The 25,515-nt window shown below is 44.9% G+C and overlaps 1 protein-coding gene across 2 annotated transcripts in view; it reads right to left on the reverse strand.

The window, feature by feature from the left end:
• Positions 1-25,515, reverse strand: part of LOC139262072 (short transient receptor potential channel 7) — a 186,966-nt gene that overhangs the window by 42,255 nt on the left and 119,196 nt on the right. For both annotated transcript variants that reach the window (XM_070877228.1, XM_070877227.1), the window contains exons 2-4: positions 23,814-23,996; positions 13,812-13,976; positions 9,394-9,610 (exon numbers count right to left, since the gene is read on the reverse strand). In XM_070877228.1, the coding sequence (XP_070733329.1) occupies positions 9,394-9,610; positions 13,812-13,976; positions 23,814-23,996 (565 nt within the window). The remainder of the gene's footprint in view (positions 1-9,393; positions 9,611-13,811; positions 13,977-23,813; positions 23,997-25,515) is intronic.

Genomic DNA, 25,515 nt, shown 5'->3' on the forward strand with positions numbered 1-25,515 from the left:
CCATGGCGCTGCCCAGGACAGTGATGAGCTCTTTGGTGTACGTTCTCAGTTTCATGTGGATGGGGCTCAGGGCTGGTCTGAGTGCCTTGTTGCACCACAGTCTCTCAAACATCTTTTTACTCATGATGGATTGGCCAGCGCCAACGTCCAGTTCCATGGCTACGGGTAAGCCATTCAATTTTACATTGAGCATTATAGATGGACATTTCGTCAAAAATGTGTACACCCCGTGCACTTCAGCATCTGCCTCCTCTCTCTGAGGCTTGAAATTGCTTTGATCCACCATGGACTGATCCTCCTCTGCCACATGGTGGTTAGTAGGTTTTGCAGAGCTTGCAGCTCGTCTGCAAGCTCGTTGGAGGTGCTCCATTTTTCCACAGCTCTTGCAAACATACCCTTTGAAGCGGCATGAATAGGGTGAATGGGAACCTCCACAAAGCCAACAAGGTGTGAATTGCCTTGCATTCATCCTTTGTTGTGGACTCCGAGTCATCTGGGTCACCTGAGGCCTGCTGGCAGTTGCAGACTCGTGGTTTCTGCCCTGTACATTTCTGCTCGCAAACACAGTTCCAGTTAATTTATGAACATTGCTAGCACTTGTGTGCTTAGAGATATGTTTGGTGTTATCACTGGTGGACATAAATGCCTGTGCTATTACAACGGCCTTACTGAGGGTCGGTGTCGCTACAGTCAAAAGTTTTCGCAGGATGGTCTCGTGGCCAATGCCCAGTACAAAAAAGTCTCTGAACATCTGCTCCAGGTAGCCTTCAAACTGACATTGTCCTGCAAGTCGCCTTAGCTTGGCGACGTAGCTCACCACTTCCTGACCTTCAGATCGCTGGCATGTGTAGAACCGATACCTCGCCATCAGCACACTCTCCCTCGGGTTAAGATGCTGCCGAACTAGTGTACACAGCTCCTCATACGACTTATCTGTGGGTTTCACCGGAGCCAGAAGATTCTTCATGAGGCTGTAGGTCGGTGCCCCGCAAACCGTGAGGAGGACCGCTCTCCTTTTTGCAGTGCTTCCTTCTCCGTCCAACTCTTTGGCTACAAAGTACTGCTTTAACCGTTCGACATAGGCTTCCCAGTCCTCACCCTCCGAGAATTTCTCCAGGATGCCCACAGTTTGCTGCATCTTTGCGTTGGATTCGTATACTCGTCGCCAGTTATTGTGTTCCTGACACAGATGAGACTGCACACAGGTAGGTTAAAGTAACAGTGACCTCAGTCTTTATTAAGACACTCGAGAGTGAGGAACAGGCCTTAGGGGCTGGCTTCTATGCATTTCAAGAATTCCACACCCTCTATACCCTTCGCACTAAATTTGTCCCAATCAATATTTGGATAGTTAAAATCCCCCACTATGTACTTGAAATGCATTCAAGAGAACCTTTTAAGTCAGTATATAGCAAGCCCAATATGAGAGGGGGTGGTCTTGGATTTAGTTTTGAGGAATGAGGCTGGGCAGGTTGAAGGGGTGTTAGTGGGGCAGCACTTGGGTGCCAGTGACCCTATGTATTTTAGACTTCACAGCAATTTGCATACATATTTGCTCCTCTATCTCCCTCCCACTGTTTGGGGGTCTATAATACACGCCCAGCAGTGTGATCGCCCCTTTTTTATTTTTCAATTCGACCCATATGGCCTCATTTAATGATCCCCTAAGATATCATCCATCCTCCCTGCTGTAATAGTTTTTTAAATCAGTACCGCAACCCCGCCCCCCTTTTTGCCCCCATCTTTATCTTGTCTAAAAATCCTGTAGCCAGGAATATTGATCTGCCAAACCTGCCCCTCTTTCAGCCATGTTTCTGTAATAGCTATAATGTCATACTCCCAAGTGTCTACCTGTGCTCTTAGCTCATCTGCCTTATTCGCTACACTCCTTGCATTAAAGTATATACCATTCAGCACAGGACGACCTCCTTGCTTACTACATACTAAACCCTATTTCCTCTGTCTTACAGATTCGCTTTCTAGATTCTGCTTTACTTCCTTCCTTTTTGAATTAGTTCTCAGGTTCCCATCCCCCTGCCAAGATAGTTTAAACTCTCCCAACAGCACTAGCAAATCTCCCCATGAGGATATTGGTCCCGGCGCTGTTGAGGTGCAACCTGTCCAGTTTGCACAGGTCCCATCTCCCCCAGAAGCAGTCCCAATGCCTCAAGAATTTAAAGCTCTCCCTCCTACACCAACTTTCCAGCCACGTGTTCATCTTCTCTATCCTTCTATTCTTATACTCATTAGCACGTGGCACCGGTAGTAACCCGGAGATTACTACCTTTGAGGTCCTACCCTTTAATTTTCTTCCTAGCTCCTTGAATTCTTCGAATCCTTTTTGGAAATCCAAATACACGACATCTACTGGTTCCCCTTTATCCATCCTGCTCGTTACATCCTCAAAGAACTCGAGCAAATTTGCAAACATGATTTCCCTTTCATAAAAACATGATGACTCTGCTTGGCTGCATTATGATTTTCGAAATATCCTATTACTACTTCCTTGATGATGGACTCCAACATTTTCCCAATGACAGATTTTAGGCTAACTGGTCTATAGTTTCCTGCTTTCTGTCTCCCTCCTTTCTTAAATATGGGTGTTACATTTGCTGGGACCTCTTCAGAGTTCAGGAAATTTTGGTTGAGTACAACCAATGCATCCACTATTTCCGCAGCCACCGCTTTTAAGACCCTAGGATGCAAGCCATCAGGTATAGGGGACTTGTCCACCTTTAATCCCATTAGTTTGCCAAGTATTTTTTTCTAAAGATAGTAATTGATTTAAGTCCCCCCCCCTCCCCAATAGCCCTTGATTATCAATTATTGGGAAGCTTTTAGTGTCTTCTACCGTGAAGACTGATACAAAATATTTGTTCAAAGTCTCCGTCATTTCTCTGTTTTGCATTATTAACTCTGCAGTCTCATCCTCTAAGGGATCAACATTTACTTTAGCTACTCACTTCCTTTTTATATACCTGAAGAAGCTTTTACTGTCTGTTTTTATATTTCTTGCTAGTTTACTCTCATAAGCCATCCTCTCTATCACTTTTTTTAGTCGTTCTTTGCTGGTTTCTATCCTTCCCCCAGTCTCTCTCTCTTACTCTCCCCCAGTCGCTCTCTCTCCTCCCCAATCTCTCTCTCTCTCCCCAGTCTCTCTCCCTCCACAGTCTCTCTCTCTCTCTCCCCCAGTCTATCTTTGTCCCTCCACAGTTCTCTTTCTCTCCCTTCCCCCCCTATTCTCCCTCTCTCCCTTCCTCCAGTCTCTCCCTCCCTCCCCCAGTCTCTCTCACTCCCTCCTCCCAGTCTCTCGCTCTGTCTCGCTCCCCTAGTCTCTCTCACTCGGCCCTCAGTCTCTCTCTTTCGTGCCCCCAATCTCTCTTCCTCCCCCCTGATCTCTCTCTCCCTCCCCAGACTCCCTCTCTCCCTCCCCAGACTCTCTCTCTATCTCCCAGTCTCTCTCTCTCCCAGTCTCTCTCTCTCTCCCCTAGTCTCTCTTGCTCTCTCCCCAGACTCTCTCTCTCTATCTCCCAGTCTCTCTCTCTCTCCCCCCAGTCTCTCTCTCTCTCCCCTAGTCTCTCTTGCTCTCTCCCCAGTCTCTCTCTCCCTCCTCCCAATCTCTCTCTCCCCAAAGTCTCTCTCTCTGCCTCCCCAGTCTTTCTCTTTCCCTCTCCCCCCAGTTTCCCTCTATCCCAAGTCTCTCTCTCCCCCAGTCTCTCTCTCTCTATCTCTCTTTCCCCCAGTCTCTCTCTCTCCTTCCCCCAGGCCTCTCTCTCTCCTCCCAGACACTCTCTCTCTCACCCAGTCTCTCTCTCTCTCTCCCCAGTCTCTCTTGCTCTCTCCCCAGTCTCTCACTCTCCCCCCCCAGTCGCTCTCTCCCGCCCCCCCCCCCAGGTCTCTCTCTCCTTCCCCCAGTCTCTCTCTCCCCCACTCTCTTTCTCTCCCCAGTCTCTCTCTCTCTCCCTCTCCAGTATCTCTCATCGCCCCTAGTCTCTCTCTCCCCAGTCCCTCTGTCTCTATCTCGCTCTCTCCCCAACAGTCTCTCTCTCTCCCTTCCCACTCTCTCTCTCTCTCCCTTCCCAGTCGCTCTCTCTCTCCCTCCCCAGTCTCTCCCTCTCTCCCTCCCCAGTCTCTTTCTCTCTCCCTCCCCAGTCTCTCCTTCTCCCCCACCCTCCCCCAGTCTCTCTCTCTCCCTTCCCAGTCTCTCTCTCTCTCTCTCTCTCTCTCCCCAGTCTCTTTCTCTCTCCTGCCCCAGTTTCTCCTTCTCTTCCCCCAGTCTCTCTCTCTCCCTTCCCAGTCTCTCCTTCTCTTCCCCCAGTCTCTCTCTCTATCCCTTCCCAGTCTCTCTCTCTCTCTCTCCCTTCCCAGTCTCTCTCTCTCCCTCCCCAGTCTCTCTCTCTCTCCCTCCCCAGTCTCTTTCTCTCTCCCTCCCCAGTCTCTCCTTCTCTGCCCCCAGTCTCTCTCTCTCTCTTCCCAGTCTCACTCTCCCCCCAGTTTCCCTCTCTCCCCAGTCTCTCTCTCCCCCAGTCTCTCTCTCTCTCTCTTTCTCTCCCCCCAGTCTCTCTCTCTCCCCCCCCAGTCTCTCTCTCCACCCGCCCCCGCCAATCTCCTTCTCTCCCCAGGCTCTCCCTCTCCCCCCAGTCAATCTCTCTCCCCCCAATCTCTCTCTCTCCACCCCCCCCACCAATCTCCCTCTCTCCCCAGTCCCTCTCTCTCCCCCCCCGCCAATCTCCCTCTCTCCCCAGTCTCTCTCTCTCCCCAGGCTCTCCCTCTCCCCCCAGTCTCACTCTCTCCCTCCCCAGTCTCTCTCTCACCCCACCCCCCCCCCAATCTCCCTCTCTCCCCAGTCTCTCTTTGCCACCTCCGATGTTTTCTCTCCCACAGAAGGCTGCGAATATATTTGTGTTGATAATCACAGCGATATTTTAGGCAAAAGTCCTGAAGATAATCCAAAAGCTGGAAGCAGCTCCAGCAGCAATGAACTCCATGCGGTTCGGCCCCACTTCTGGCTTCCTCACACATCACAGTGCACATGCGCGACCGAATTGAGGACCCATGTGCAAAAAGGGGGCGAAGTCCAATGTGCGCATATGCAGAAGGACACACAAAAAACGATTGCAAATAATCACGCTGATAGAAATAGGAGGATAGAGCAGATGAATACGTGGCTGGAGAGATGGTACAGGAGGGGGGACTTCAAATGCCTGGGACATTGGAACCGAGGGAGGTGGGAGCTGTACAGAGCCTCAACAGAGCTGCAACCAATGTCCTCGTGGTAGTGCTAGTTGGGGAGAGTTTTAACTAATTTGGCAGAGGGATGGGCACCAAGATGTAGCATTAGAAAGGAGAAACAAAGTGCACAAAGGATGGGTAGAGACAGAGAACACTAGAGTAAGAAATAGTAAGGTATTGGGTGGGATCAGATGAAGAGAGGTTTACAGTGCATGTGTGTGAAAGCACAAAGCATGCTAAATAAGGTTGGTGAGCTGCAGGCGCAAATAACCACATGGGAATATGATGTTGTGCCGATGTTTAACGAACTTGATTGAGTTTTTTGATAAGGTAGCAGAGAGGATTGATGAGGGCATTACAGTTGATGTGGTGTATATGGATTTCAAAAAGGCGTTTGACAAAGTGTCATATAATAGGCTTGCTGGCAAGGTTGAATAAAAGGGACAGTGGCAGCATGGATATGAAATTTGCTAAGTGACAGGAAACAGAGAGTAGTGGTGAATGGTTGTTTTTTGGTCTGGAGGAAGGTATACAGTGGTGTTCCCAGGGGTCGGTACTGGGACCACTGCTTTTCTTGATATATATTAATGACTTCGACTTGGGATTACAGGGCACAATTTCAAAATTTGCATATGACACAAAACTTGGAAGTATAGTGAACAGTGAGGAGGAGGGTGATAGACTTCAAGAGGACATCGACAGGCTGGTGAAATGGGCGGACACATGGCAGATGAAATGTAACGCAGAAACGTGTGAAGTGATACATTTTGGTAGGAAGAACGAGGAGAGGATAAACTAAAGGGTACAATCCTAAAGGGGCTGCATGAACATGGTGGTATATGTGCACAAATCGTTGAAGGTGGCAGGGCAGATTGAGAAAGCAGTTAAAAAAACATGCGGGATACTAGGCTTCATAAATAGAGGCATAGAGTACAAGAGTCAAGAAGTTATGATGGACCTTTATAAAACACTGGTTCGGCCTCAAATGGAGTATTTTCTGGGATTTCGCCAACAGAGGCGAGTTCAATGCGGGTGGCATTGGTGCAGCTGGGAAACACGCTCCGAAGTGCAGCCCGCCCTCTCCCTTCAATCTTCCGTGGCTGGGGCTTGTTAAGCCCGCCCTGCAGGTTTCCCGGACAATTAACTGGAAGACGTCATCAGCCGGTTTCCTTAAAGGGACCATTCCCAACATTTTTTTAACAGTTCATCTGTCAATGTTTTGCAGCATTGAGCTACTGTAAACACTGACTAACACTGCACAAAGATGTACGGCTGCCCCAGGCTCTCCCATGACTTTCCCCAGTTGCTTATGGAGGGAGTCACAGCACGCAGGGAGGTTCTCTTCCAGTTCAATGGATGGAAGAGATCTCTCCAACACAGCCTAGTTACACATTTCACAGGAGGGCACAAGCGGGGGATGTCATCTAGGTGCAGTGATGCAAACCTTTCAATGATCTCAGATCACGAAATGTTACTGCAACCTCATCCTGCTGTGCCACTCATCACATCCCCATCACTCTGCCTTCCCTACTCTACCCCTGCACATCCTTACTCACACCAACTTACCTTGCACCTTCATCCATCCCTTTCTCTCTCTCTCTCTCTCTCTCTCTCTATCTACATAAACAATTCCCCATTTCACTAGCCACCTCTCACACTCATCCTCATCCTTGTCCAATCATACCAACTAACAACACACAAGGGTAGGCACTTGGGTCCTTTAGCCAATGTTCATGCATAGTTGATGTTGATGTGTTGTCAAACATTTAAATCTTTATTTTCAGCAATTTGCATTCTTGGACAGATTTATGTGCACCTTTGAAAGTGGTTTAGTGAGTTGTAGTGAATAGTGAGACATAAGGGTACCCCCCGCAATGGTGCTGAGTGTGAAAGGAATGTGTTGGACATTGCAGGGATACTTTATGGAACTGGTGTGGGGTGGTGCCAACCTGGTGCATCATGTTGCAGTCAGTGTGCAAAGCATAAAGTGAAATAAATGTGACCATGGTGAGGCCATCACTGGCCTCTCAGGTGGTAATGTAGTCAGGTATTGATGCCCTGTGTCCTGTGCAGCATCAGGTGATTGCAGAGAAGGTTGGTGTTGGTGGTGATGCTGGTGTGCTTAGTGATGTTGGTGTTGCTGTTGGTGATGCTGCTGATGTGTTTAGTGAAGTTGGTGTTGGGGCTGATCGTGGTGAGATTCTAAGGACCAAGGAGAGATTTTTTCAAGGGCACCGATGCTGCTGGAATAGATGGCAAGTGAGGTTGAGATGACAGAAGCGATCTGTCAATGGTGAGAGAGGTTGCTCCAAGGAGGTGACTGTGAGTAGAGAGTTCACTCCAAATACTTCCAAAGTGCATACAACTCAAAAATGTCTTCCAGAACCTGAAGGCTTCAGCTTCAGCTTCTGACATTGGAAAGTGATCAGCTGTGAAATGGTAGCTTTTATACCATTTTTGCAGCTGTCAACTAGCCAAAGCAATAGAGAGTCACTGAGAATCCAACTCCCCTTACCTGGCGTGTTCTCCGAGGCACGACAAAAAGTTGGTAAAATTGTAAATTACATTTAAGCCTCTTAACTAACATTTAAGTACCTTTTAATGATGTTAATTACATGTCCTGCCGCTTGCTGTCGGGTCGGCTATCCGAACGTAGATCTGACAGGTCAGAAACTGACACGAAGGCAGGTTCAGAGCGGGATCTTGACCCGCTGTCAATCAGGGCCATTTTGACAGTGGGCCCGCCTCCAAACCCGCACTCGCAGGGCTGGAAAGATTCCAGTCATTGTGTCCAATTCTGGGCACCACACTTTGGAAAAGGTGTGAAGGCCTTAGAAAGGGTGCAGAAAAGATTGCTGAGAATGATCCCAAGGATGAGGGACTTTAGTTATGTGGATTGACTAGAGAAACTGGGGTTGTTCTCCTTAGAGCAGAGCAGAGAAGGTTGAGAGGAGAAGGTTCATTAGGTTGATTCCGGAGATGAAGGGGTTGACTTATGAGAAAAGGTTGAGGAGGTTGGGCCTCTACGCATTGGAATTCAGAAGAATGAAAGATGATCTTATCGAAATGTATAGAATTATGAGGGAGCTTGACAAGGTAGATGCAGAGAGGATGTTTTCACTGATAGGGGAGACTAGAACTAGGGGGCATAATCTTAGAATAAGGGGCCGTCCATTTAAAACTGAGATGAGGAGGAATTTTTCCTCTCAGAGGGTTGTAAATCTGTGGAATTCGCTGCCTTAGAGAGCTGTGGAAGCTGGGACATTGAATAAATTTAAGACAGAGATAGACAGTTTGTTCATTGATAAGAGATTAAGGGGTTATGGGGAACGGGCAGGGACGTGAACCTGAGTCCATGATCGGATCAGCCATGATCGTATTAAATGGCGGAGCAGGCTCGAGGGGCAATATGGTCTACTCCTGCTCCTATTTCTTATGTTCTTATGTTCTTACGATTAATTCAAACTTTTCAACTTTTTGCTCATGGAGATTATAACCTTAGTAGTAACACCAAAGATTATGAAGATGAACTAGGGACATGCAATTCTCCAGTTATTAGAAAGATCAGTTTCCAAGTTTAAGCTATGTTATTTGTCACTGGAATAATGGAAGATGGTAACAAACAGATGAATAATCTATTGTTTGAACATCTGTTATAAAGCATTGTGTTCTCAGTGGAGACTGCAATTCAATCAAAGGACCTAAATGATACTAGAAACCATTAGTGTAAACCCTGAGCAGTCTACTATGAACGTCATTTAAGTAGCAAAAACAGATTACAGCTTTAAACTTGCATCCAGGTATTTGTCAATTTATATAATTCAACAAAATACATTTAGTATGACCTTAATTGTGTTGCCATTTTGCACTGGCTGCCTTAGTGGGTGAAATTTAAGCAACATGACAGAAGACCGCATGCAACATCATGTGACAAGTCAGCAAGGTTTTACTGGGTTATATAGTATTTTTTACATTTTAACTTAATATTTTGTATTGTTTTAAGTAACCTGTATCTTGTGCAGTTTTATTACAATGCTAATGTGGGTCTGAATGAATGACTGCACCTGTCACTTGCACAATATACATAGTAACAAGATGACTGCAAATATTTTAAACATGGTAATTTGTATTTTTCATTTAAAAATAAATACAAGTCCTTACCTAGTATCCACTTCATTATTAATAATTCAGTCCATGTAAATGCTGTAGTTTTCACTCTGAAGATCTGTCTTGGGTTATCTGTGACAGTTTCATTGGGCAAATTCTTTACACCCTCAAATCTGTCTGATGCATTTAACACCAGTAGTCCTAGAAAGATGGTGAATGAAACTGCATGTGCTACAAACTTCATAAATGGACTTCTTAAAATTTGTCCCAGCTGAAAACAAAGAAGCATCAAGAAGGTATGATGGTAAGCAACACAAGATTGTTAAAATGATTTGTGGAGGTGGCTGTGATTTCAATGACAGGTGGTATTCAAACTATCCTAGTTGCAATTTACATATAGGGACAGCAGACATGTAACAGAGACAGCAAGATGAATTTCCCATTATTTTTCAATGGGAATGAGTTTCCTCCTCCATGGAGATAAGAAGCTATCTAGGTAATACATGCTTCCTGATAGGTGTTGGAATTATTTCACAGGACAGGTAAGGACTGTTGGGAGGGAGAGGATGCCGGGATGGAGGAAACGGGATGGCAGCATGCCAGAAGATTTGTGTGGGGCCCAGAGGAGCACTTTTTCACAATGGTGTACAAGGTCCCCACCAGACCTTGAACTGCCAGTCGTCTGTTCTTCAGGTGAGAAATAGACGGCCAGCAATTGAAGGTCGCCCCTTATGTTTTTTATATCTTGAGTTAAGATGTTGGAATTAAACAAAAAGAGAACTCAAGAGAAAAATGGGGATAGATGAAAAAGGGATACCAGATCACTAAAAGTGTCACAGCGGAGAGGAAATCTGTCAAGAAATAACTTCTGTTGATTTTGTTTTTTCAAAATGTTTGGATTTATTTTAATAATGAGAAGAGCTGCTTGAGAGCAAAAACAATCCAAATTCAAAATTGTATCAGAACTCAAGTCTCGGTCCATCAGTTTTAGTCTGCACTCTGAAATTGGGCTCCACAGACATCTCTATGTCGATCTATATCAGTATCAATGAAGCTATATTTCTTCACTTCTTCCATGAAATAAGAAGCTCCCTTTCAAATGATTTAGAGTTTTAAATTGTAGTGCTCTGTTGGCAGTTTATTCCAGAAATCCATAAATGTGAGGAGGCTATTCCTTATTCAGATTAGCTCATGGCTTCCTACTTTTTACTGAGATATTTTCCTGCTCTTTCTTTCCCATGTTTCATTCTTACATTTTGAGTAGGAATATTCCACATTGGTTGACAGAAGCTACCATTAAAGTTAGTACAGTTTGCAAGGGACTAGTCCATTGTCATTGTTTCTTTTATTCTCGGAATGTGGGCAACATTGGCAAGGCCCCATTTATTGACTGCCCCGAGTTATTCTTTTTTAATTGAGTGGCCTGCTTTAAGAGGCAGCCATATAGTGTTGGACTGGAGTCATGTGTAGGCCATATCAGTTAGGGGAGGCATTAATAAACCAGATGGGTTCTTACAACAATCCCACAGCTTTCATGGTCAGTTTTCTGGTGCGAGCCCACAAATGCACTGAATCCAGATTCACAAGTGGGATTCGAACGCACGGGGAGGAATTTTTTGGAAGGTCAGCGGGTGTGTTCGGTGGTGGGTCGGGTGGGAATTCTTTTTTTCTGACAGCGGGTTGGGAACCCACTGTCAACCCGCTGCCACGATACTTTCCCAGACGTCGGGTCTGTCAGCGCTGAACAGACCCAACACACAGTGGCGTAGGAGGCAATTTAACTCATTATGACCTTGTTAACATCCCATTAAACAGTATTTTGAGCTCACACCATTTTACGAGGTCGCCCATGGAGTCTACGCTGCTCTGAGATTACGCCATATAAGTAGGTTGAGGGTTCTGTTACCATGAAGTCATTTCTTTACTTGACAGCTGCAAATGTGCTATAAAAGCTCCCATCTCACAGCTGTTCACCTTCTAAGCTCAGAAACTGTTGCTTAGTGTATTTGGAAGACAGATTGAGGTTTATGCAGGTTGCAAGTGATTGGAGTAAACTCTCTATCCAGTGTACCTCATTGGAACAACCTCTCTCACCATTGACAGATTCTGTCTTCTCAAGTTCACCTGCCATCTATTACATCAGCATCAATGCCCTTGAAACTATCTCACCTTGGTCCTTAGATTCCCACCACAGTCAACCCCAACACCAGCAACATCAGGCACACCAGCAGCACCAACAACAACACCAACCTTCTCTGCAATCACCTAATGCTGCACAGGACACAGGGCATCAGGACATTACCACATTGCTGCCTGGGAGGCCAGGGATGGCCTCACCATGGCCAGATTTACTTCACTTGATGCTGTACATCCTGGCTGTTACATGATGGCACCACCCCACACCAACACCATAAAGCACCCCTACAATGCCCAAGCCAGTCCTTTCACACACATCACCATTGTGGAGGGTACTGTTATGTTTCACCATTCACTCAACTCATTAAACTACTTCCAAAGGTGCAGACAAATCTGTCAAAGAATGCAAAGTGAAAATAAAGATTTCAATGTTTGACAGCACATTAACAGAAACTTCGCATCAACATTGCATAAAACACCCTAGTGCCTACCAAGTGTTAGTTGGTATGATTGGACTAGGAGGAGGGTGGATGTGATGGGTCACTAATGAGAAAGGGATGTGATAATGTAGATAGCAAGGGATGGGTGGAGGTGCAAGGTAAGTTGGTGTGAGTAAGGATGTGCAGGAGTAAGGTAGGGAAGGCAGAGTGATGGGGATGTAACGAGTGACACAGCAGGATGAGATTATGTGTGGCTTTGCCGTAATGTTTCATGATCTACTGAGATCATTGAAAGGTTTGCGCCATTGTAGCCTGGTTCTCCTGCTTGTGCCCTCCTATGCAATGTGCAACCAGGCTGCATTGGTGTCCTGGGGAGGTCTCTTCTTCCCATTGGAAGGGAAGAGAACCTCACTGCATGCTGTGACTCCCTCCATAAGCATATGGAGGGAGTCATGGGAGAACCTGGGTGCAGCTGTGCACCTCTGTGCAGTGATTGTCAGTGTTTGCAGCACCTCAATGCTGTATAACACTGACAGCACAACTGTCAAAATTAATTTACGCATGGTCCCTTTAAGGAAACCAGCTGATGACACATCATCAAGTGACATTATGAGACCCACTTCCTCCAATTGGCTGGCAAACGCGCTGGGTGGGCTTAACAAGCCCAATCAATGTAAAATCATTCTACACATCAGGCTGGTGCCAACAGCGTGGCTGGGACCTGTCACCGACCCCAGCCACACAGAACCCACTGAGGTTGGGGAAATCACAGCCATGAACTCTAATTTGTTAGTCCAATACACTACCATAACCATTATGGGTGCTGCCCTTCAAGTAATTGTTTACTCAGTGATCTTTGTTCTGAGGCTGTGGGTTGTAAGATGCTACTTAAATTGACTTTTTAATTCTGTTATCTTTTCCTCATTAATGAAATAATCAAAAATGAAGCCATGTTCATCAAAATATCATGAGAGTTATTTGGACGATGGATTTATTCCCCATACCTAATTGCAGATTACACTCAATTCAGCTGATTATACCAGAACCTTGTTTATTCCATCTCATGTTTACAAGTCTCTGTCAAAAACTTTGTATGTGGTTTGTGAGTGTGCAGTGTCATTCCTGCAGTGAGAATCTAATTGGGAAATAGTGTTGCAATGGAATTTAACTAATGGCAAGTTGTACTATTATAAAAATGGATGCAAAATCTCTTCATGTTTGTTCAGGTTTCACTTACAAACATCAGAAGTAATAAACTTTACAACCTTTTGTAAATTTGGTTGTTTAGATGCTCAGAATTCTGAAAGTGAATCTTTTACTTTTCATGAAATTGCACTCCTGCAATATTTGTACAGTAATTCCAGATTGCTTTTTTTAGTCGCTTCAAAGTAAGTCCTATTTTCTCAGAAGTATTTCACTATAGTTTACCACTTTTGCACTAATGTGACCCAATAGTTTGTTTTGCACTGGCCCACTGAATCACAGGACCTTACCCAAAATGTGGTAATAATGTGGAGTGTGCTTCCACAGGGTGTGGTGGAGGCTATTCACATAGGTGCATTAAGGGGACGCTAGATAAGGGAGAAAGGAATAGAAGGATATGCTGATAGGGTTACATGAAAAGAGGCGGGAGGAGGCTCGTGTGGAGCATAAACACCGGCAGAAATCAGTTGGGTGAAATGGCCTGATTCTGTGCTTACATGTGTAATTTACATGTACATTAGCTACAACACTGTGAAAAGGAATTTGGATTAGATTTCTGTTTGTGAATTATAGTATGTAATTCAATAGCCACAACTTTAAAAAAAATGAATCCCTACTTATAACTCTACACAGCTTGAATGTACCAATCAATTTAACAATTCATAAAATAAACACCTGAAAAAAAATCTGTACCTTGCTGCACGGAGCAAACCAATATCCAATCGCAAGAAATGGAAGGCCTAGAGTGATACCAAACACAGCCAGGCACTTCACGGCTATTGACTGCTGACGTAAGCCTGAGAGATTTTCATACCAAATTGTAAGCAATTGCTGCTGGCAGTTAGGATGAGCAACAAACTAGTAGGAATAAAAGAAATATTTCACAGTCAGCTTCATGTGGGTGTTTTCATTGCATTAGGTAGGGCTTTTGGGCAAATCCAACATTTCAAAGCAAATAGCTTGAATATAATCATTAAAAGCATTTTAACTATTTCCTTTAGAAAACTATCTGTAAGCTGCTCCCACGCTGCTGCCATAATTTCATTGGAAACATAGCAAAAGACCCATTTTTTGTGCAGAAACGGAATTTTAAATCCACTTCCGGTGAAATTACAGCAGAGGAGTGGCAGCAACTCCGAGGAAATTCCTGGATTTAAAAAAAATTCACAACAGAGAAAAAGTTACAAAGAACAAAATTGTAATGCACGTTTCAAATACCATTAAAAGTATAAGATTCTGTATGAATTGAATGTTTACCTCAATGTCAATAGCAAAGTGAGGTAAAGAAAAAGAGGTAACTGATTTAAAAAACAATTTAAACAAAACAGTATGTGGGACCTTGAACTTCAGAAGGGTCAATGGGAAGAAGAAATAGACAGGATGTATAATGGGCGGTCGATCTAATATCACCTGTTTTACACTCCAGCCAAGAATTGAAAGTTCCACCCAGAGGAAACATAGGAGAAACCCATGGATCTTTGTGATACCTCTTTATTTCAACCTGTGGATAGTTCCACTATCTGTATAGCCTGGTAACTAATGTGAGCAATGTTAATGTATGATCATTAAACATTTTATAATAAATGTACTGATGCCTCCATTAAAATAACAGAGAGAAAAATTTGATATGAAGACATTAAGGGCTCGAGTTTGGTCGACTTATCATCGGCTGCCGGCAAGTTTTCTCGGCAGTCTCACTGGTTTTTGGGCTCCCTCTCCTCCGAGCGAGTTTCGGCAGCTCCTCACGCCGGTGGGGAGAGAAGACCGTTGAGGACTGTACGCTGGCGTTCACCGGCGTGCAACGCCCACAAGAGTCCTCCCACCTGCTGTGTTCCCAGTTTGGTCCAGGCGGTCCTCCGCTCCAGCAGGGGAAAAGACCACCGCGTGGAGGCTGGTCTTAACTGAACGGTAAGTATGAAGACCTGTAAAAAAAGATTAGTACACTTCTTTTCTTTATTTCATTTGCAGGGATTTAGGTGGATGGAGTCCCCTGAAGGATTTCTGGTGTTTTTTTTATTGATTTGAAAACTTTTAATTTTATCAATTCCCTCCTCCCTGGACCCGACTCTATCTTCGGCAGTACGTTGCCGAGGATTGCATTTGCCACCCAGAATGGGAGCTACTGCTCGCTGCTGCCCAGAATCAGCGTGTAAGGTCCATTTTTGCCGCCAGGAGGTCTTTCCCACATTTTTTTTCGAAACTTCCGCCCAAAGTACCATCAAGAAATAAGCTCTGCCCAAGTACCTTTGGATGGTACTTGGGCAGGACTTATGTTTCACCAAACTCGGGCCCTAAGTGTTTATAGGATAACATTGTTCAAGGTAATTTCCAGGTTAATGGGCTCAATTTTCCCCAATTATCTGCGCCCTTTTTTTTGGAGTAAATTCAAATCTCCAAGTTTCCCCAAAGTGTCTGCGCTAGCATAATTCACTTAGGTAGGATTTTTTTAGGCTACGATTTTTTTTACTTCACTGGGGGCGTAATTCTGGCCATTTAAGCAAGTTTGGCCAGCTCCGATTTACTCCAATTTTTCTTAGGGTGGCGTATATGACCACTCTGGAAAAACCACCTGGGCAGTTAACAAAATCGGTGCCGGTAAGCAAATCAGCGCAGCAGTTGCAGTTCCACGGCGGGACAGCAGCAGCAGAGAGGGAGAGTGAAGCGGAGAGGGGGAGAGAGAGGAGGGGAGAGGAGAGAGGAGAGAGGGGAGAGGGCGGAGGACTTTCGGCCAGGGTTAGGAGCAGCACCCGCCACCGGCTCTGGGAGGAGGGGGCAGAGGATGGCTTTTCGGCCAGGGTTAGCATCGGCACTGGGCATCGGGAGGGGAGGGAGGGAGAGACTTTTGGCATAAACTCTTTAATAATTTAATGCTGGTAAGCTGCTGCAATGTGCAAGCTGCTTGTGCAGGTTGCTGTGAGCTGGCCAGAATGTGTTGTATGCTTCACTTTCCAGCCTCAGCCCGCAGTGTGTCCCTCGTTACCCTGGCAACCCGATCTTTTTGACGCTGATCTTCGGCTCCACCCCCAAAGCTAAAGGACCGGCTACGTGGCGCCAAAATCAACAATTCAAACAGGGAAAGTTGGATGATTTTTTTTGGCGTAGTTGGGCCTCCAAAAAAATGGGCGTAACTCTTCAAATACGCCAAAAAACAGCTTTGGGGAAAATTGAGCCCAATGTTTGTGTGTGTGTGTGTGTGTGTGTGTGTGTGTGTATGTACTGCATTTGTTTCAAAGGTACAATTTCCAATTAAGTATCTTATTCATGCACAGAACCTATAAAACTCTATTGAAACAAACATAGCAAGCTAAGATCCTAACCACTAAGCGCTTCTCCCAATTATATCAGATTATTTTCTTAATATTATATTCAAATTTCTGATCAATAACATTCAAATATATATTTTAAATGAGTGCTTTGGGTTATTTGAAAACAATTTTTTAACATCCGACCATCATTGAACAAGAGATATTGTACACTAAAGAATGAATAATCTCATCGCATCATGTACCTATTTCATGAGCATCATCAATACCTCACCTCAATGGTTATTCCTGATGTGAGGCCAGCCAGTGACAGGCTAATACCAACCTGTGGGACATATTTGCTGAGCCTGATCCTGTGCTTGCCTGGCATCTAGACATCAGCACCTTCTACAAAGGTTCACTAAATAACCATCAGGAGCAAGAACTGTGGCTATTTTTCATCTTCTTAGCCATGGATGCTGAAGCTATTTGTACTGGCTCTCGTGACATCAGTTAACTCATCAGCAGAGATCAGGGACCGAACGTGTGGCTTAATACCACATCAGGTGCATTTACTGACTGAGCCACTGGGGTAGTTGTGCAATGGAATTATGCAATTTGGGCTTACTAAATGAAACTACTACCACTGAAATTGCAAACTGCCAGTACAGGAACTATAGTGAGAACACTGACAGACTCAGCACTGAAAGAACAAGCCCCCTGATTGCTTGTGCTACAAGAAAAACACCCATTCTTCTGCTGTGCTACAAAGTTAAGTATTACGTCAGAGCAGTAAAGGGTTTGTTTTCTTACTCACTCTCTCATTTTCTCTCATTCACTCTCTCACACACTCTATTCCAATTTTTCTCACTATTCCCATTTTCCCTCTCTGGAGATCCACTTTCTTTCCCACAATGGAAATGCTTGTTCTCAGCAGAATCACAAATATAATTAAAATTAAAAACAACCCAGAGCAGTATATACAGGGCTCAATAATCCAAAACGGTGTCTACAGATTGTATTTAAATATGTGTATGGATATTTCCTTGTCTATTTGGTTGATGAACTTGTTAATTTTCAGTACATTTGGGTGCGGTGTTCTGCAAAACTGAACGATCAGTTGCCGACCAGTTTGAGGCAGCTGAATGAGGACTGAGACTTTGCATCATAGCAAATGGTTTTGGAACTAAATAAACTAAATTATCTAAAACCATAATGATTTTTTAATTTCATGATAATTATAGATGCTTTGTGTTAAAAATATTGATGTTTTAAATCTACAGTTATGTGATAAGAGCTAATTAACATTCTTGACAGTTTACTCAACAATTTTAGTAAGAACAGATTTATTTAACCAGCAATTGTACTGGTGAATGAAAAGAGAAATTTATTCACTGTACATAGTTGTGCTATCTAGAAAATAAATAATTGGTTTCTTGTGCTTAGTTTATTCATGATAATTAATAAGAAAACTTAAAAAAAAATCACAACCTTGAAATTTCTCCATTAATTCTGCTGGAAGTGGTATGCTGATAAAAACTGAAAAAATTGCTCATATTGGGCCCAAGTTTCCACAAGAAAAAAAACGGGTGCCCCTCCGAGCTGGGCGCCCATTTTTCACGCCTAAAACGGCGCCTAAAAAAATCCTCGGTATTCTTCACCTACTTACAGGTCCTCTGGCCCTCGGCGCAGCCAGCACGAGCTGTGGGGGGGGGCGGAGCCAGGTCCCGGCGCTGAAAACAGTGCCGGGACCTCTGCACATGCGCGCTACAGTCGGCACGCAAGTGCAGTAGCTCCAGGCGCCGAACTGTGTGGGAGGGGCCCGAAGCACGCAGCCCCTAGCCCTGGCTGAATGGCCTCGCTGGGGCTGCGTGAATGAGGCTCCTCCCACGGCCAGCTCCTGTTCCCCATCCCCGACCAAACCCGACACTCGCTCCCCCCCCTCCCCCCGCCGACCAGACCCGACCCGACACCCGCTCCCCCCGACCCGACCCCCGCTCCCCGCCCCGACCCGACACCCGACACCCGCTCCCCCCCCGCCCCGACCCGAGGCCCGCTCCCCCCTCCCCGCCCCGACCCGACCCGAGACCCTATCCGAGACCCGACACCCGTTCCCCCCCCGCCCCGACCCGAGACCCGCTCCCCCCGACCCGAGACCCGCTCCCGCCCCGACCCGACCCGAGACCCGCTCCCCCGCCCCGACCCGAGGCCCGTTCCCTCTGCCCCGACCCGACACCCGCTCCTGTTCCCCGACCCCCCTCTCTCTCCCGCCCCTCTCCCCTCTCCCCCCTCTCCCCCCTCCCCCCTCTCCCCCCACCCCTCCCTCTCCCCTCTCCCCACCCCTCTCTCTTCCCTCCCCCTCCCTCTCTCTCTTCCCCCCCCTCCCCTCTCTCTTCCCCCCCCTCCCCCTCCCTCTCTCTCTTCCCCCCTCCCCCTCCCTCTCTCTCTTCCCCCCTCCCCCTCCCTCTCTCTCTTCCCCCCTCCCCCTCCCTCTCTCTCTTCCCCCCCCCTTCCCCTCCCTCTCTCTCTTCCCCCCTCCCCCTCCCTCTCCCCCCCTCCCCCTCCCTCTCTCTCTGCCCCCCCTCCCCCTCTCTCTCTCTCTCCCCCCCCCTCCCCCCTCCCCCTCTCTCTCTCTCTCTCTCCCCCTCCCGCTCAGCGGCACGAATGGCTGCAGAATTCTCCCTGTCTGAAGCACTTTCACACAGGCAGGAAGATGGTTTATTTAATCTTTTCTTGGCTTATATATGTTTATTCAGGTTGGATTTATTTGTATAATATTTGTAGAAGTATAAATAAGGATTTATTATAGAATTTAATGACTTCCCTTCCCCCCACCCCCCCCCCACCTCGTTCTGGACGCCTAATTTGTAACCTGCGCCTGATTTTTTAATGTGTAGAACAGGTTTTTTCAGTTCTACAAAAATCTTCACTGGCTCCATTCTAACTTAGTTTGGAGTACATTTTCACTGTGGAAACTTTCAAATCAGGCGTCAGTGGCCGGACACGCCCCCTTTTGAAGAAAAAATTCTGCACTAAACTAGAACTGTTCTACCTGACTAGAACTGCAGAAAAAAAAATGTGGAGAATTGCGATTTCTAAAATAGTCCGTTCTCCACCAGTTGCTCCTAAAAATCAGGCGCGAATCATATGGAAACTTGGGTTCATTGTATGGTAAAGTGATATATGGGAACAGAAAATGTTCCACTTTGCATTGAATTACTTGCTCATTACACTTTCCTTGTTGTGTCTCAATGCCTTCTTGATATCAGAGCTTATTAAAGGGCTATCATTTCTTTGTTGGAAATGTGCAATGGAATTATGCAATTTGGGCTTAAAATATTGGATCACAAAGACATAATTATGTTGCTTGAGTGTAACATCTTCTTGCAGAATATGATATGTGATTATTTTGGGCTCTTGCTCTTCTCACAATGGTAACTATTTCCCCTTAAGGTGACATGACAACAATTTAACTTTCGCTTCTCTTTTTAAAATGTTCTTACTCTCTTTAAAGTCTGCCTGCATGTTATGATGTTCTCCAGCTGAGGCTAGTAGATTACATGGTGTAAGCAGTCATAAAGAATTGCACAGGAGAAACTAGGATTGACTAGTTCTGACTTTCATTCCCTCACTGTAAGAAAGTACTTCCACTTAGTACCTTCCAGGTCAGGAGGTCATCTCGATCACAAGCGCCTTAAACTTTTCTTTATCGTCTGCACAAGCCATGTATCAGCTGTGGCTGAGAAGGCAATCTGTTTCCAGGCCCCAATAAATACACCCAAGATAGATATTGAATCAACTTCCTCCCTAATATTTTTACCCCATGCTATGTGGGGAGGCATCTTGTATCATTGCAACAGTGTGGCTGAGATTGAGAACTGAGCATTATGGTGGACAAAGCCTGCATCCTGCCACTGTCCATTAGTGGCATGCTCCTTTGAACTGTGGCCCTATGGTATTCCATTGGGCAAAATCTTGTGTGTGTACTATAAGGCTGAGAACTCAACATCGAGGGGTATTCAACATTTAGGAAGGATAGACAGAAAGGAAAAGGAGGTGGGGTGGCGTTGCTGGTTAAAGAGGAAATTAATGCAATAGTAAGAAAGGACAATAGCTTGGATGATGTGGAATCTGTATGGGTGGAGCTACGGAATACCAAAGGGCAGAAAACGCTAGTGGGAGTTGTGTACAGACCACCAAACAGTAGTAGTGAAGTTGGGGACAGCATCAAACAAGAAATTAGGGATGCGTGCAACAAAGGTACAGCAGTTATCATGGGTGACTTTAATCTACATATTGATTGGGCTAATCAAACTGGTAGCAATGCAGTGAAGGAAGATTTCCTGGAGTGTATTAGGGATGGTTTCCTGGACCAATATGTCGAGGAACCAACTAGAGGGCTGGCCATCCTAAACTGGGTGATGTGCAATGAGTAAGGACTAATTAATAATCTTGTTGTGCAAGGCCCCTTGGGGAAGAGTGACCATAACATGGTAGAATTCTTTATTAAGATGGAGAGTGACACAGTTAATTCAGAGACTAGGGTCCTGACCTTAAGGAAAGGTAACTTCGATGGTTTGAGGCGTGAATTGGCTAGAATAGACTGGCGAATGATACTTAAAGGGTTGACGGTGGATAGGCAATGACAAACATTTAAAGGTCACGTGGATGAACTTCAACAATCGTACATCCCTGTCTGGAGTAAAAATAAAACGGGGAAGGTGGCTCAACCATGGCTAACAAGGGAAATTAAGGATAGTGTTAAATCCAAAGGAAGAGGCATAGAAATTGGCCAAAAAAAGCAGCAAACCTGAGGACTGGGAGAAATTTAGAATTCAACAGAGGAGGACAAAGGGTTTAATTAGGAGGGGGAAAATAGAGTATGAGAGGAAGCTTGCTGGGAACATAAAAACTGACTGCAAAAGCTTCTATAGATATGTGAAGAGAAAAAGATTCGTGAAAACAAACGTAGGTCCCTTGCAGTCAGATTCAGATGCATTTATTACGGGGAACAAAGAAATAGCGGACCAATTAAACAAATACTTTGATTCTGTCTTCATGAAGGAAGATACAAATAACCTTCCGGAAATATTAGGGGACCGAGGGTCTAGTGAGAAGGAGGAACTGAAAGAAATCTTTATTGGGCGGGAAATTGTGTTAGGGAAATTGATGGGATTGAAGGCCAATAAATCCCCGGGGCCTGATAGTCTGCATCCCAGAGTACTTAAGGAAGTAGCCCTAGAAATAGTGGATGCATTGGTGATCATTTTCCAACAGTCAATCGACTCTGGATCGGTTCCAATGGACTGGAGGGTAGCTAATGTAACACCACTTTTTAAGAAAGGAGGGAGAGCGAAAATGGGTAATTATAGACCAGTTAGCCTGACATCAGTAGTGGGGAAAATGTTGGAATCAATTATTAAAGTTGAAATAGCAGCACATTTGGAAAGCCGTGACCGGACCATTCCAAGTCTGCATGGATTTATGAAAGGGAAATCCTGCTTGATAAATCTTCTAGAATTTTTTGAGGATGTAACTAGTAGAGTAGACAAGGGAGAACCAGTGGATGTGGTGTATTTGGACTTTCAAAAGGCTTTTGACAAGGTCCCACACAAGAGATTGATGTGCAAAATTAAGGCACATGGTATTGGGGGTAATGTACTGACGTGGATAGAGAATTGGTTGGCAGACAGGAAGCAGAGAGTCGGGATAAACGGGTCCTTTTCAGAATGGCAGGCAATGACTAGTGGGGTGCCGCAGGGCTCAGTGCTGGGACCCCAGCTATTTACAATATACATCAATGATTTAGATGAAGGAATTGAGTGTAATATCTCCAAGTTTGCAGATGACACTAAGCTGGGTGGTGGTGTGAGCTGTGAGGAGGAAGCTAAAAGGCTGCAGGGTGACTTGGACAGGTTACGTGAGTGGGCAGGTGCAGTAGAATGTGGATAAATGTGAGGTTATCCACTTTGGTGGCAAAAACACAAAGGCAGAATATTATCTGAATGGTGGCAGATTAGGAAAAGCTGAGATGCAACGAGACCTGGGTGTCATGGTACATTAGTCATTGAAAGGTGGCATGCAGGTACAGCAGGCGGTGAAGAAGGGAAATGGTATGTTGGCCTTCATAGCTAGGGGATTTGAGTATAGGAGCAGGGAGGTCTTACTGCAGTTGTACAGGGCCTTGGTGAGGCCTCACCTGGAATATTGTGTTCAGTTTTGGTCTCCTAATCTGAGGAAGGACGTTCTTGCTATTGAGGGAGTGCAGCGAAGGTTCACCAAACTGAATCCCGGGATGGCAGGACTGACATATGAGGAGAGACTGGATCAACCGGGCCTGTATTCACTGGAGTTTAGAAGGATGAGAGGGGACCTCATAGAAACATATAAAATTCTGACAAGACTGGACAGGTTAGATGCAGGAAGAATGTTTCCGATGTTGGGGAAGTCCAGAACCAGGGGACATAGTCTAAGGATAAGGATTAAGCCATTTAGGACTGAGATGAGGAGAAACTTCTTCACTCAGAGTTGTTAACCTGTGGAATTCCCTACCGCAGAGAGTTGTTGATGTCAGTTCATTGGATATATTCAAGAGGGAGTTAGATATGGCCCTTACGGCTAAAGGGATCAAGGGATATGGAGAGAAAGCAGGAAAGGGATACTGAGGTGAATGATCAGCCATGATCTTATTGAATGGTGGTGCAGACTCAAAGGGCCGAATGGCCTACTCCTGCACCTATTTTCTATGTTTCTATGTTTCTAATCTAATCTAATAGTACCAAGCATAATCTACCAAACTTACATTTCCATGCAGTTGAATCTAGCAAGCCTGAAATATATTCTACAATTTTGATGCAAAACTTTATATATTTTGAGGTTCTTTAAAAATGTTCACATTAATTCTTTGGGTATTGATCTGCTAACAAAATTTGTATCCTGATGTGTTTTGTATCCCCCTTTCCTTTAACTTATCCCCTTTAATGCCCCCATGCCACATGCCAGTACTTGATTGAGAGGGCAGGCAAGCCGCTTGTTTCCAGGCCTCAACTGTTGCTTTGTACTGTCATCGAGGAAATGGCTGTTAGTGGTGCCGGTTCTCTCCCAGAGAAGTGCCTCACCTCTGTTAGGCAGTTTTCTCATTCACACAGCTGTGAGCAAAAACTCGCCACCTGAAAAGACATGACAGCGATCCTGCATTCCACCACTTAATGAGGTACAGCTTCAGCAGACCAACCAGCTGTGTTATAGGCACATTTCTTTTAATTGCATTTTGTGTACTGAGGTCATTTAAACAATCTTTATCAGAATATTCAGAAATTTCAACATGTTACACTGTTAAGTCATAAAATAGTACCACAAGGTTAACTGAATTATGTTTCAGGAATACCATGCAACTACAATGTGCAGTAATAATCTAAATCCATTAACAGTTTAAATCCATAGAAACATTTACCTTTTTAACTTCATACTTAATGGCAAGTTTCACTCTGCTCAGAGATGGCCTGTGATGATCTCCCTGAGGCTCAATATCCACATCTCCATTAAGAATGGCCTCCACTTCCTCTGTGTCCCGGCACAGGTCAAGCACACCAACAGCAAAATCCTTGCATTGCATAGATAACTTTCTATAATCGTTCTAAACAGAAGAAAATGACACCTGCTAAGATTACTGTCATCACCAATCCATCTCATCAAGCTACTAGACAGAAGATTAATAGACAGAAATATAGCCATGAAACTGGTAACAGTTTACACAATCCAGGAAAGTTTTGAGGGATCTGTAAAAGTGAAGTAAAACTAATGTGTCTCCAAAGTGTTGAGTAAACAAATTGGTCGTTTAGTAAAGCAGCCATGCAGGGTGAAGTCAATCAGAGTTTAATTGTTCTTTAGGTTGCATGTCTATTTTCATCTGGGTCAATAGGTTGACCTTAGACATGAGCCAAATGCCAGTTGGATAAACACTAATCCAAGTGTCTGCCCTTTCCTCAGGAGGAAGGCACCTTATAAATAAACAGCCCAATTGAACAAAAAATACATGTGTAGAGTGTTAAATGATGATTCCGCTTTCATCATCAATGATACAATGTCCTGTGAACGAAAGACTAGTATTTATATAGCGCCTTTCACGACAAGGCTGGATCATTGAATATATTTAACGTGGAGATGGACAGATTTTTGAACCATAAGGGAGTCAAGGGTTATGGGGAGTGGGCAGGAAAGTGGAGTTGTGGCCAAGATCAGATCAGCCACGATCTTATTGAATAGCGGAGCAGGCTCGAGGGGCCAAATGGCCTACTCCTGCTCCTAATTCTTATGATCTTATGTTCTTATGATCTCAGGATGTTCCAAAACATTTTACAGCCAACATTCTTTAGAGGTGCAGTCACTGTTGTAATGTAGGAAACACGAAAGCCAATTTGTGCACAGCAAGTTCCTACAAATACCAATGTGATAATGACCTATAATCTGTTTTAGTGATGATGGTTTGAGAACTAAGTATTGGGCAGGTTAACAGGGATAACTCCCCTGCTATTCTTTGAAATAGTGCCATGGGATCTTTTATGTCCACCTGAGAGAGCAGACAGGGCCTTGGTTTAATATCTCATCTGAAAGACATACCTCCGCAGTACAGCATTCTCTCAGTTATGCACTGGAGTGTCAGCCTAGATTTCTGTGCTCAAATTTCTGGAATGGGACTTGAACCCACATCCTTCTGACTCAGAGGCGAGTGCTACCCACTGAGCCACAGCTGAGTTCAAGCTGTTAATCAGAACCCAGGACAAATATCCAACTTTGCGTCTTTTTTTAAAGTCGAATTGCTAAGATTATTGTTACAAATTCGCATTTTCCATAGGTACCTTCTTGGCTTTGGTGGCATCAGTTGATTCTGTAAACAGTCTGAATGTCATTTTTTGTGGCAGTTGATTCACACTGCTCTACATCTACTTGTATAATAGAGGAATGTGGAGGGGTGAAATAATGTGACCTGAACTGGATATCTGTACCTTCTACTTGTGTACTTCTTCAATCTCTCAAGAGGTGGACCAAGGTAACACTAGCTGAGGTGAGTCTTGATTTCAACCATTAAGCTGCTTTATTTTACAGTAACAGGAAATTACATAGTAATAGTTATGATAAGATTAACTTAATACAAC

The sequence above is a fragment of the Pristiophorus japonicus genome, chromosome 4 (assembly GCF_044704955.1).
Source record: "Pristiophorus japonicus isolate sPriJap1 chromosome 4, sPriJap1.hap1, whole genome shotgun sequence".
Classification (NCBI taxonomy): Eukaryota; Metazoa; Chordata; class Chondrichthyes; family Pristiophoridae; genus Pristiophorus; species Pristiophorus japonicus.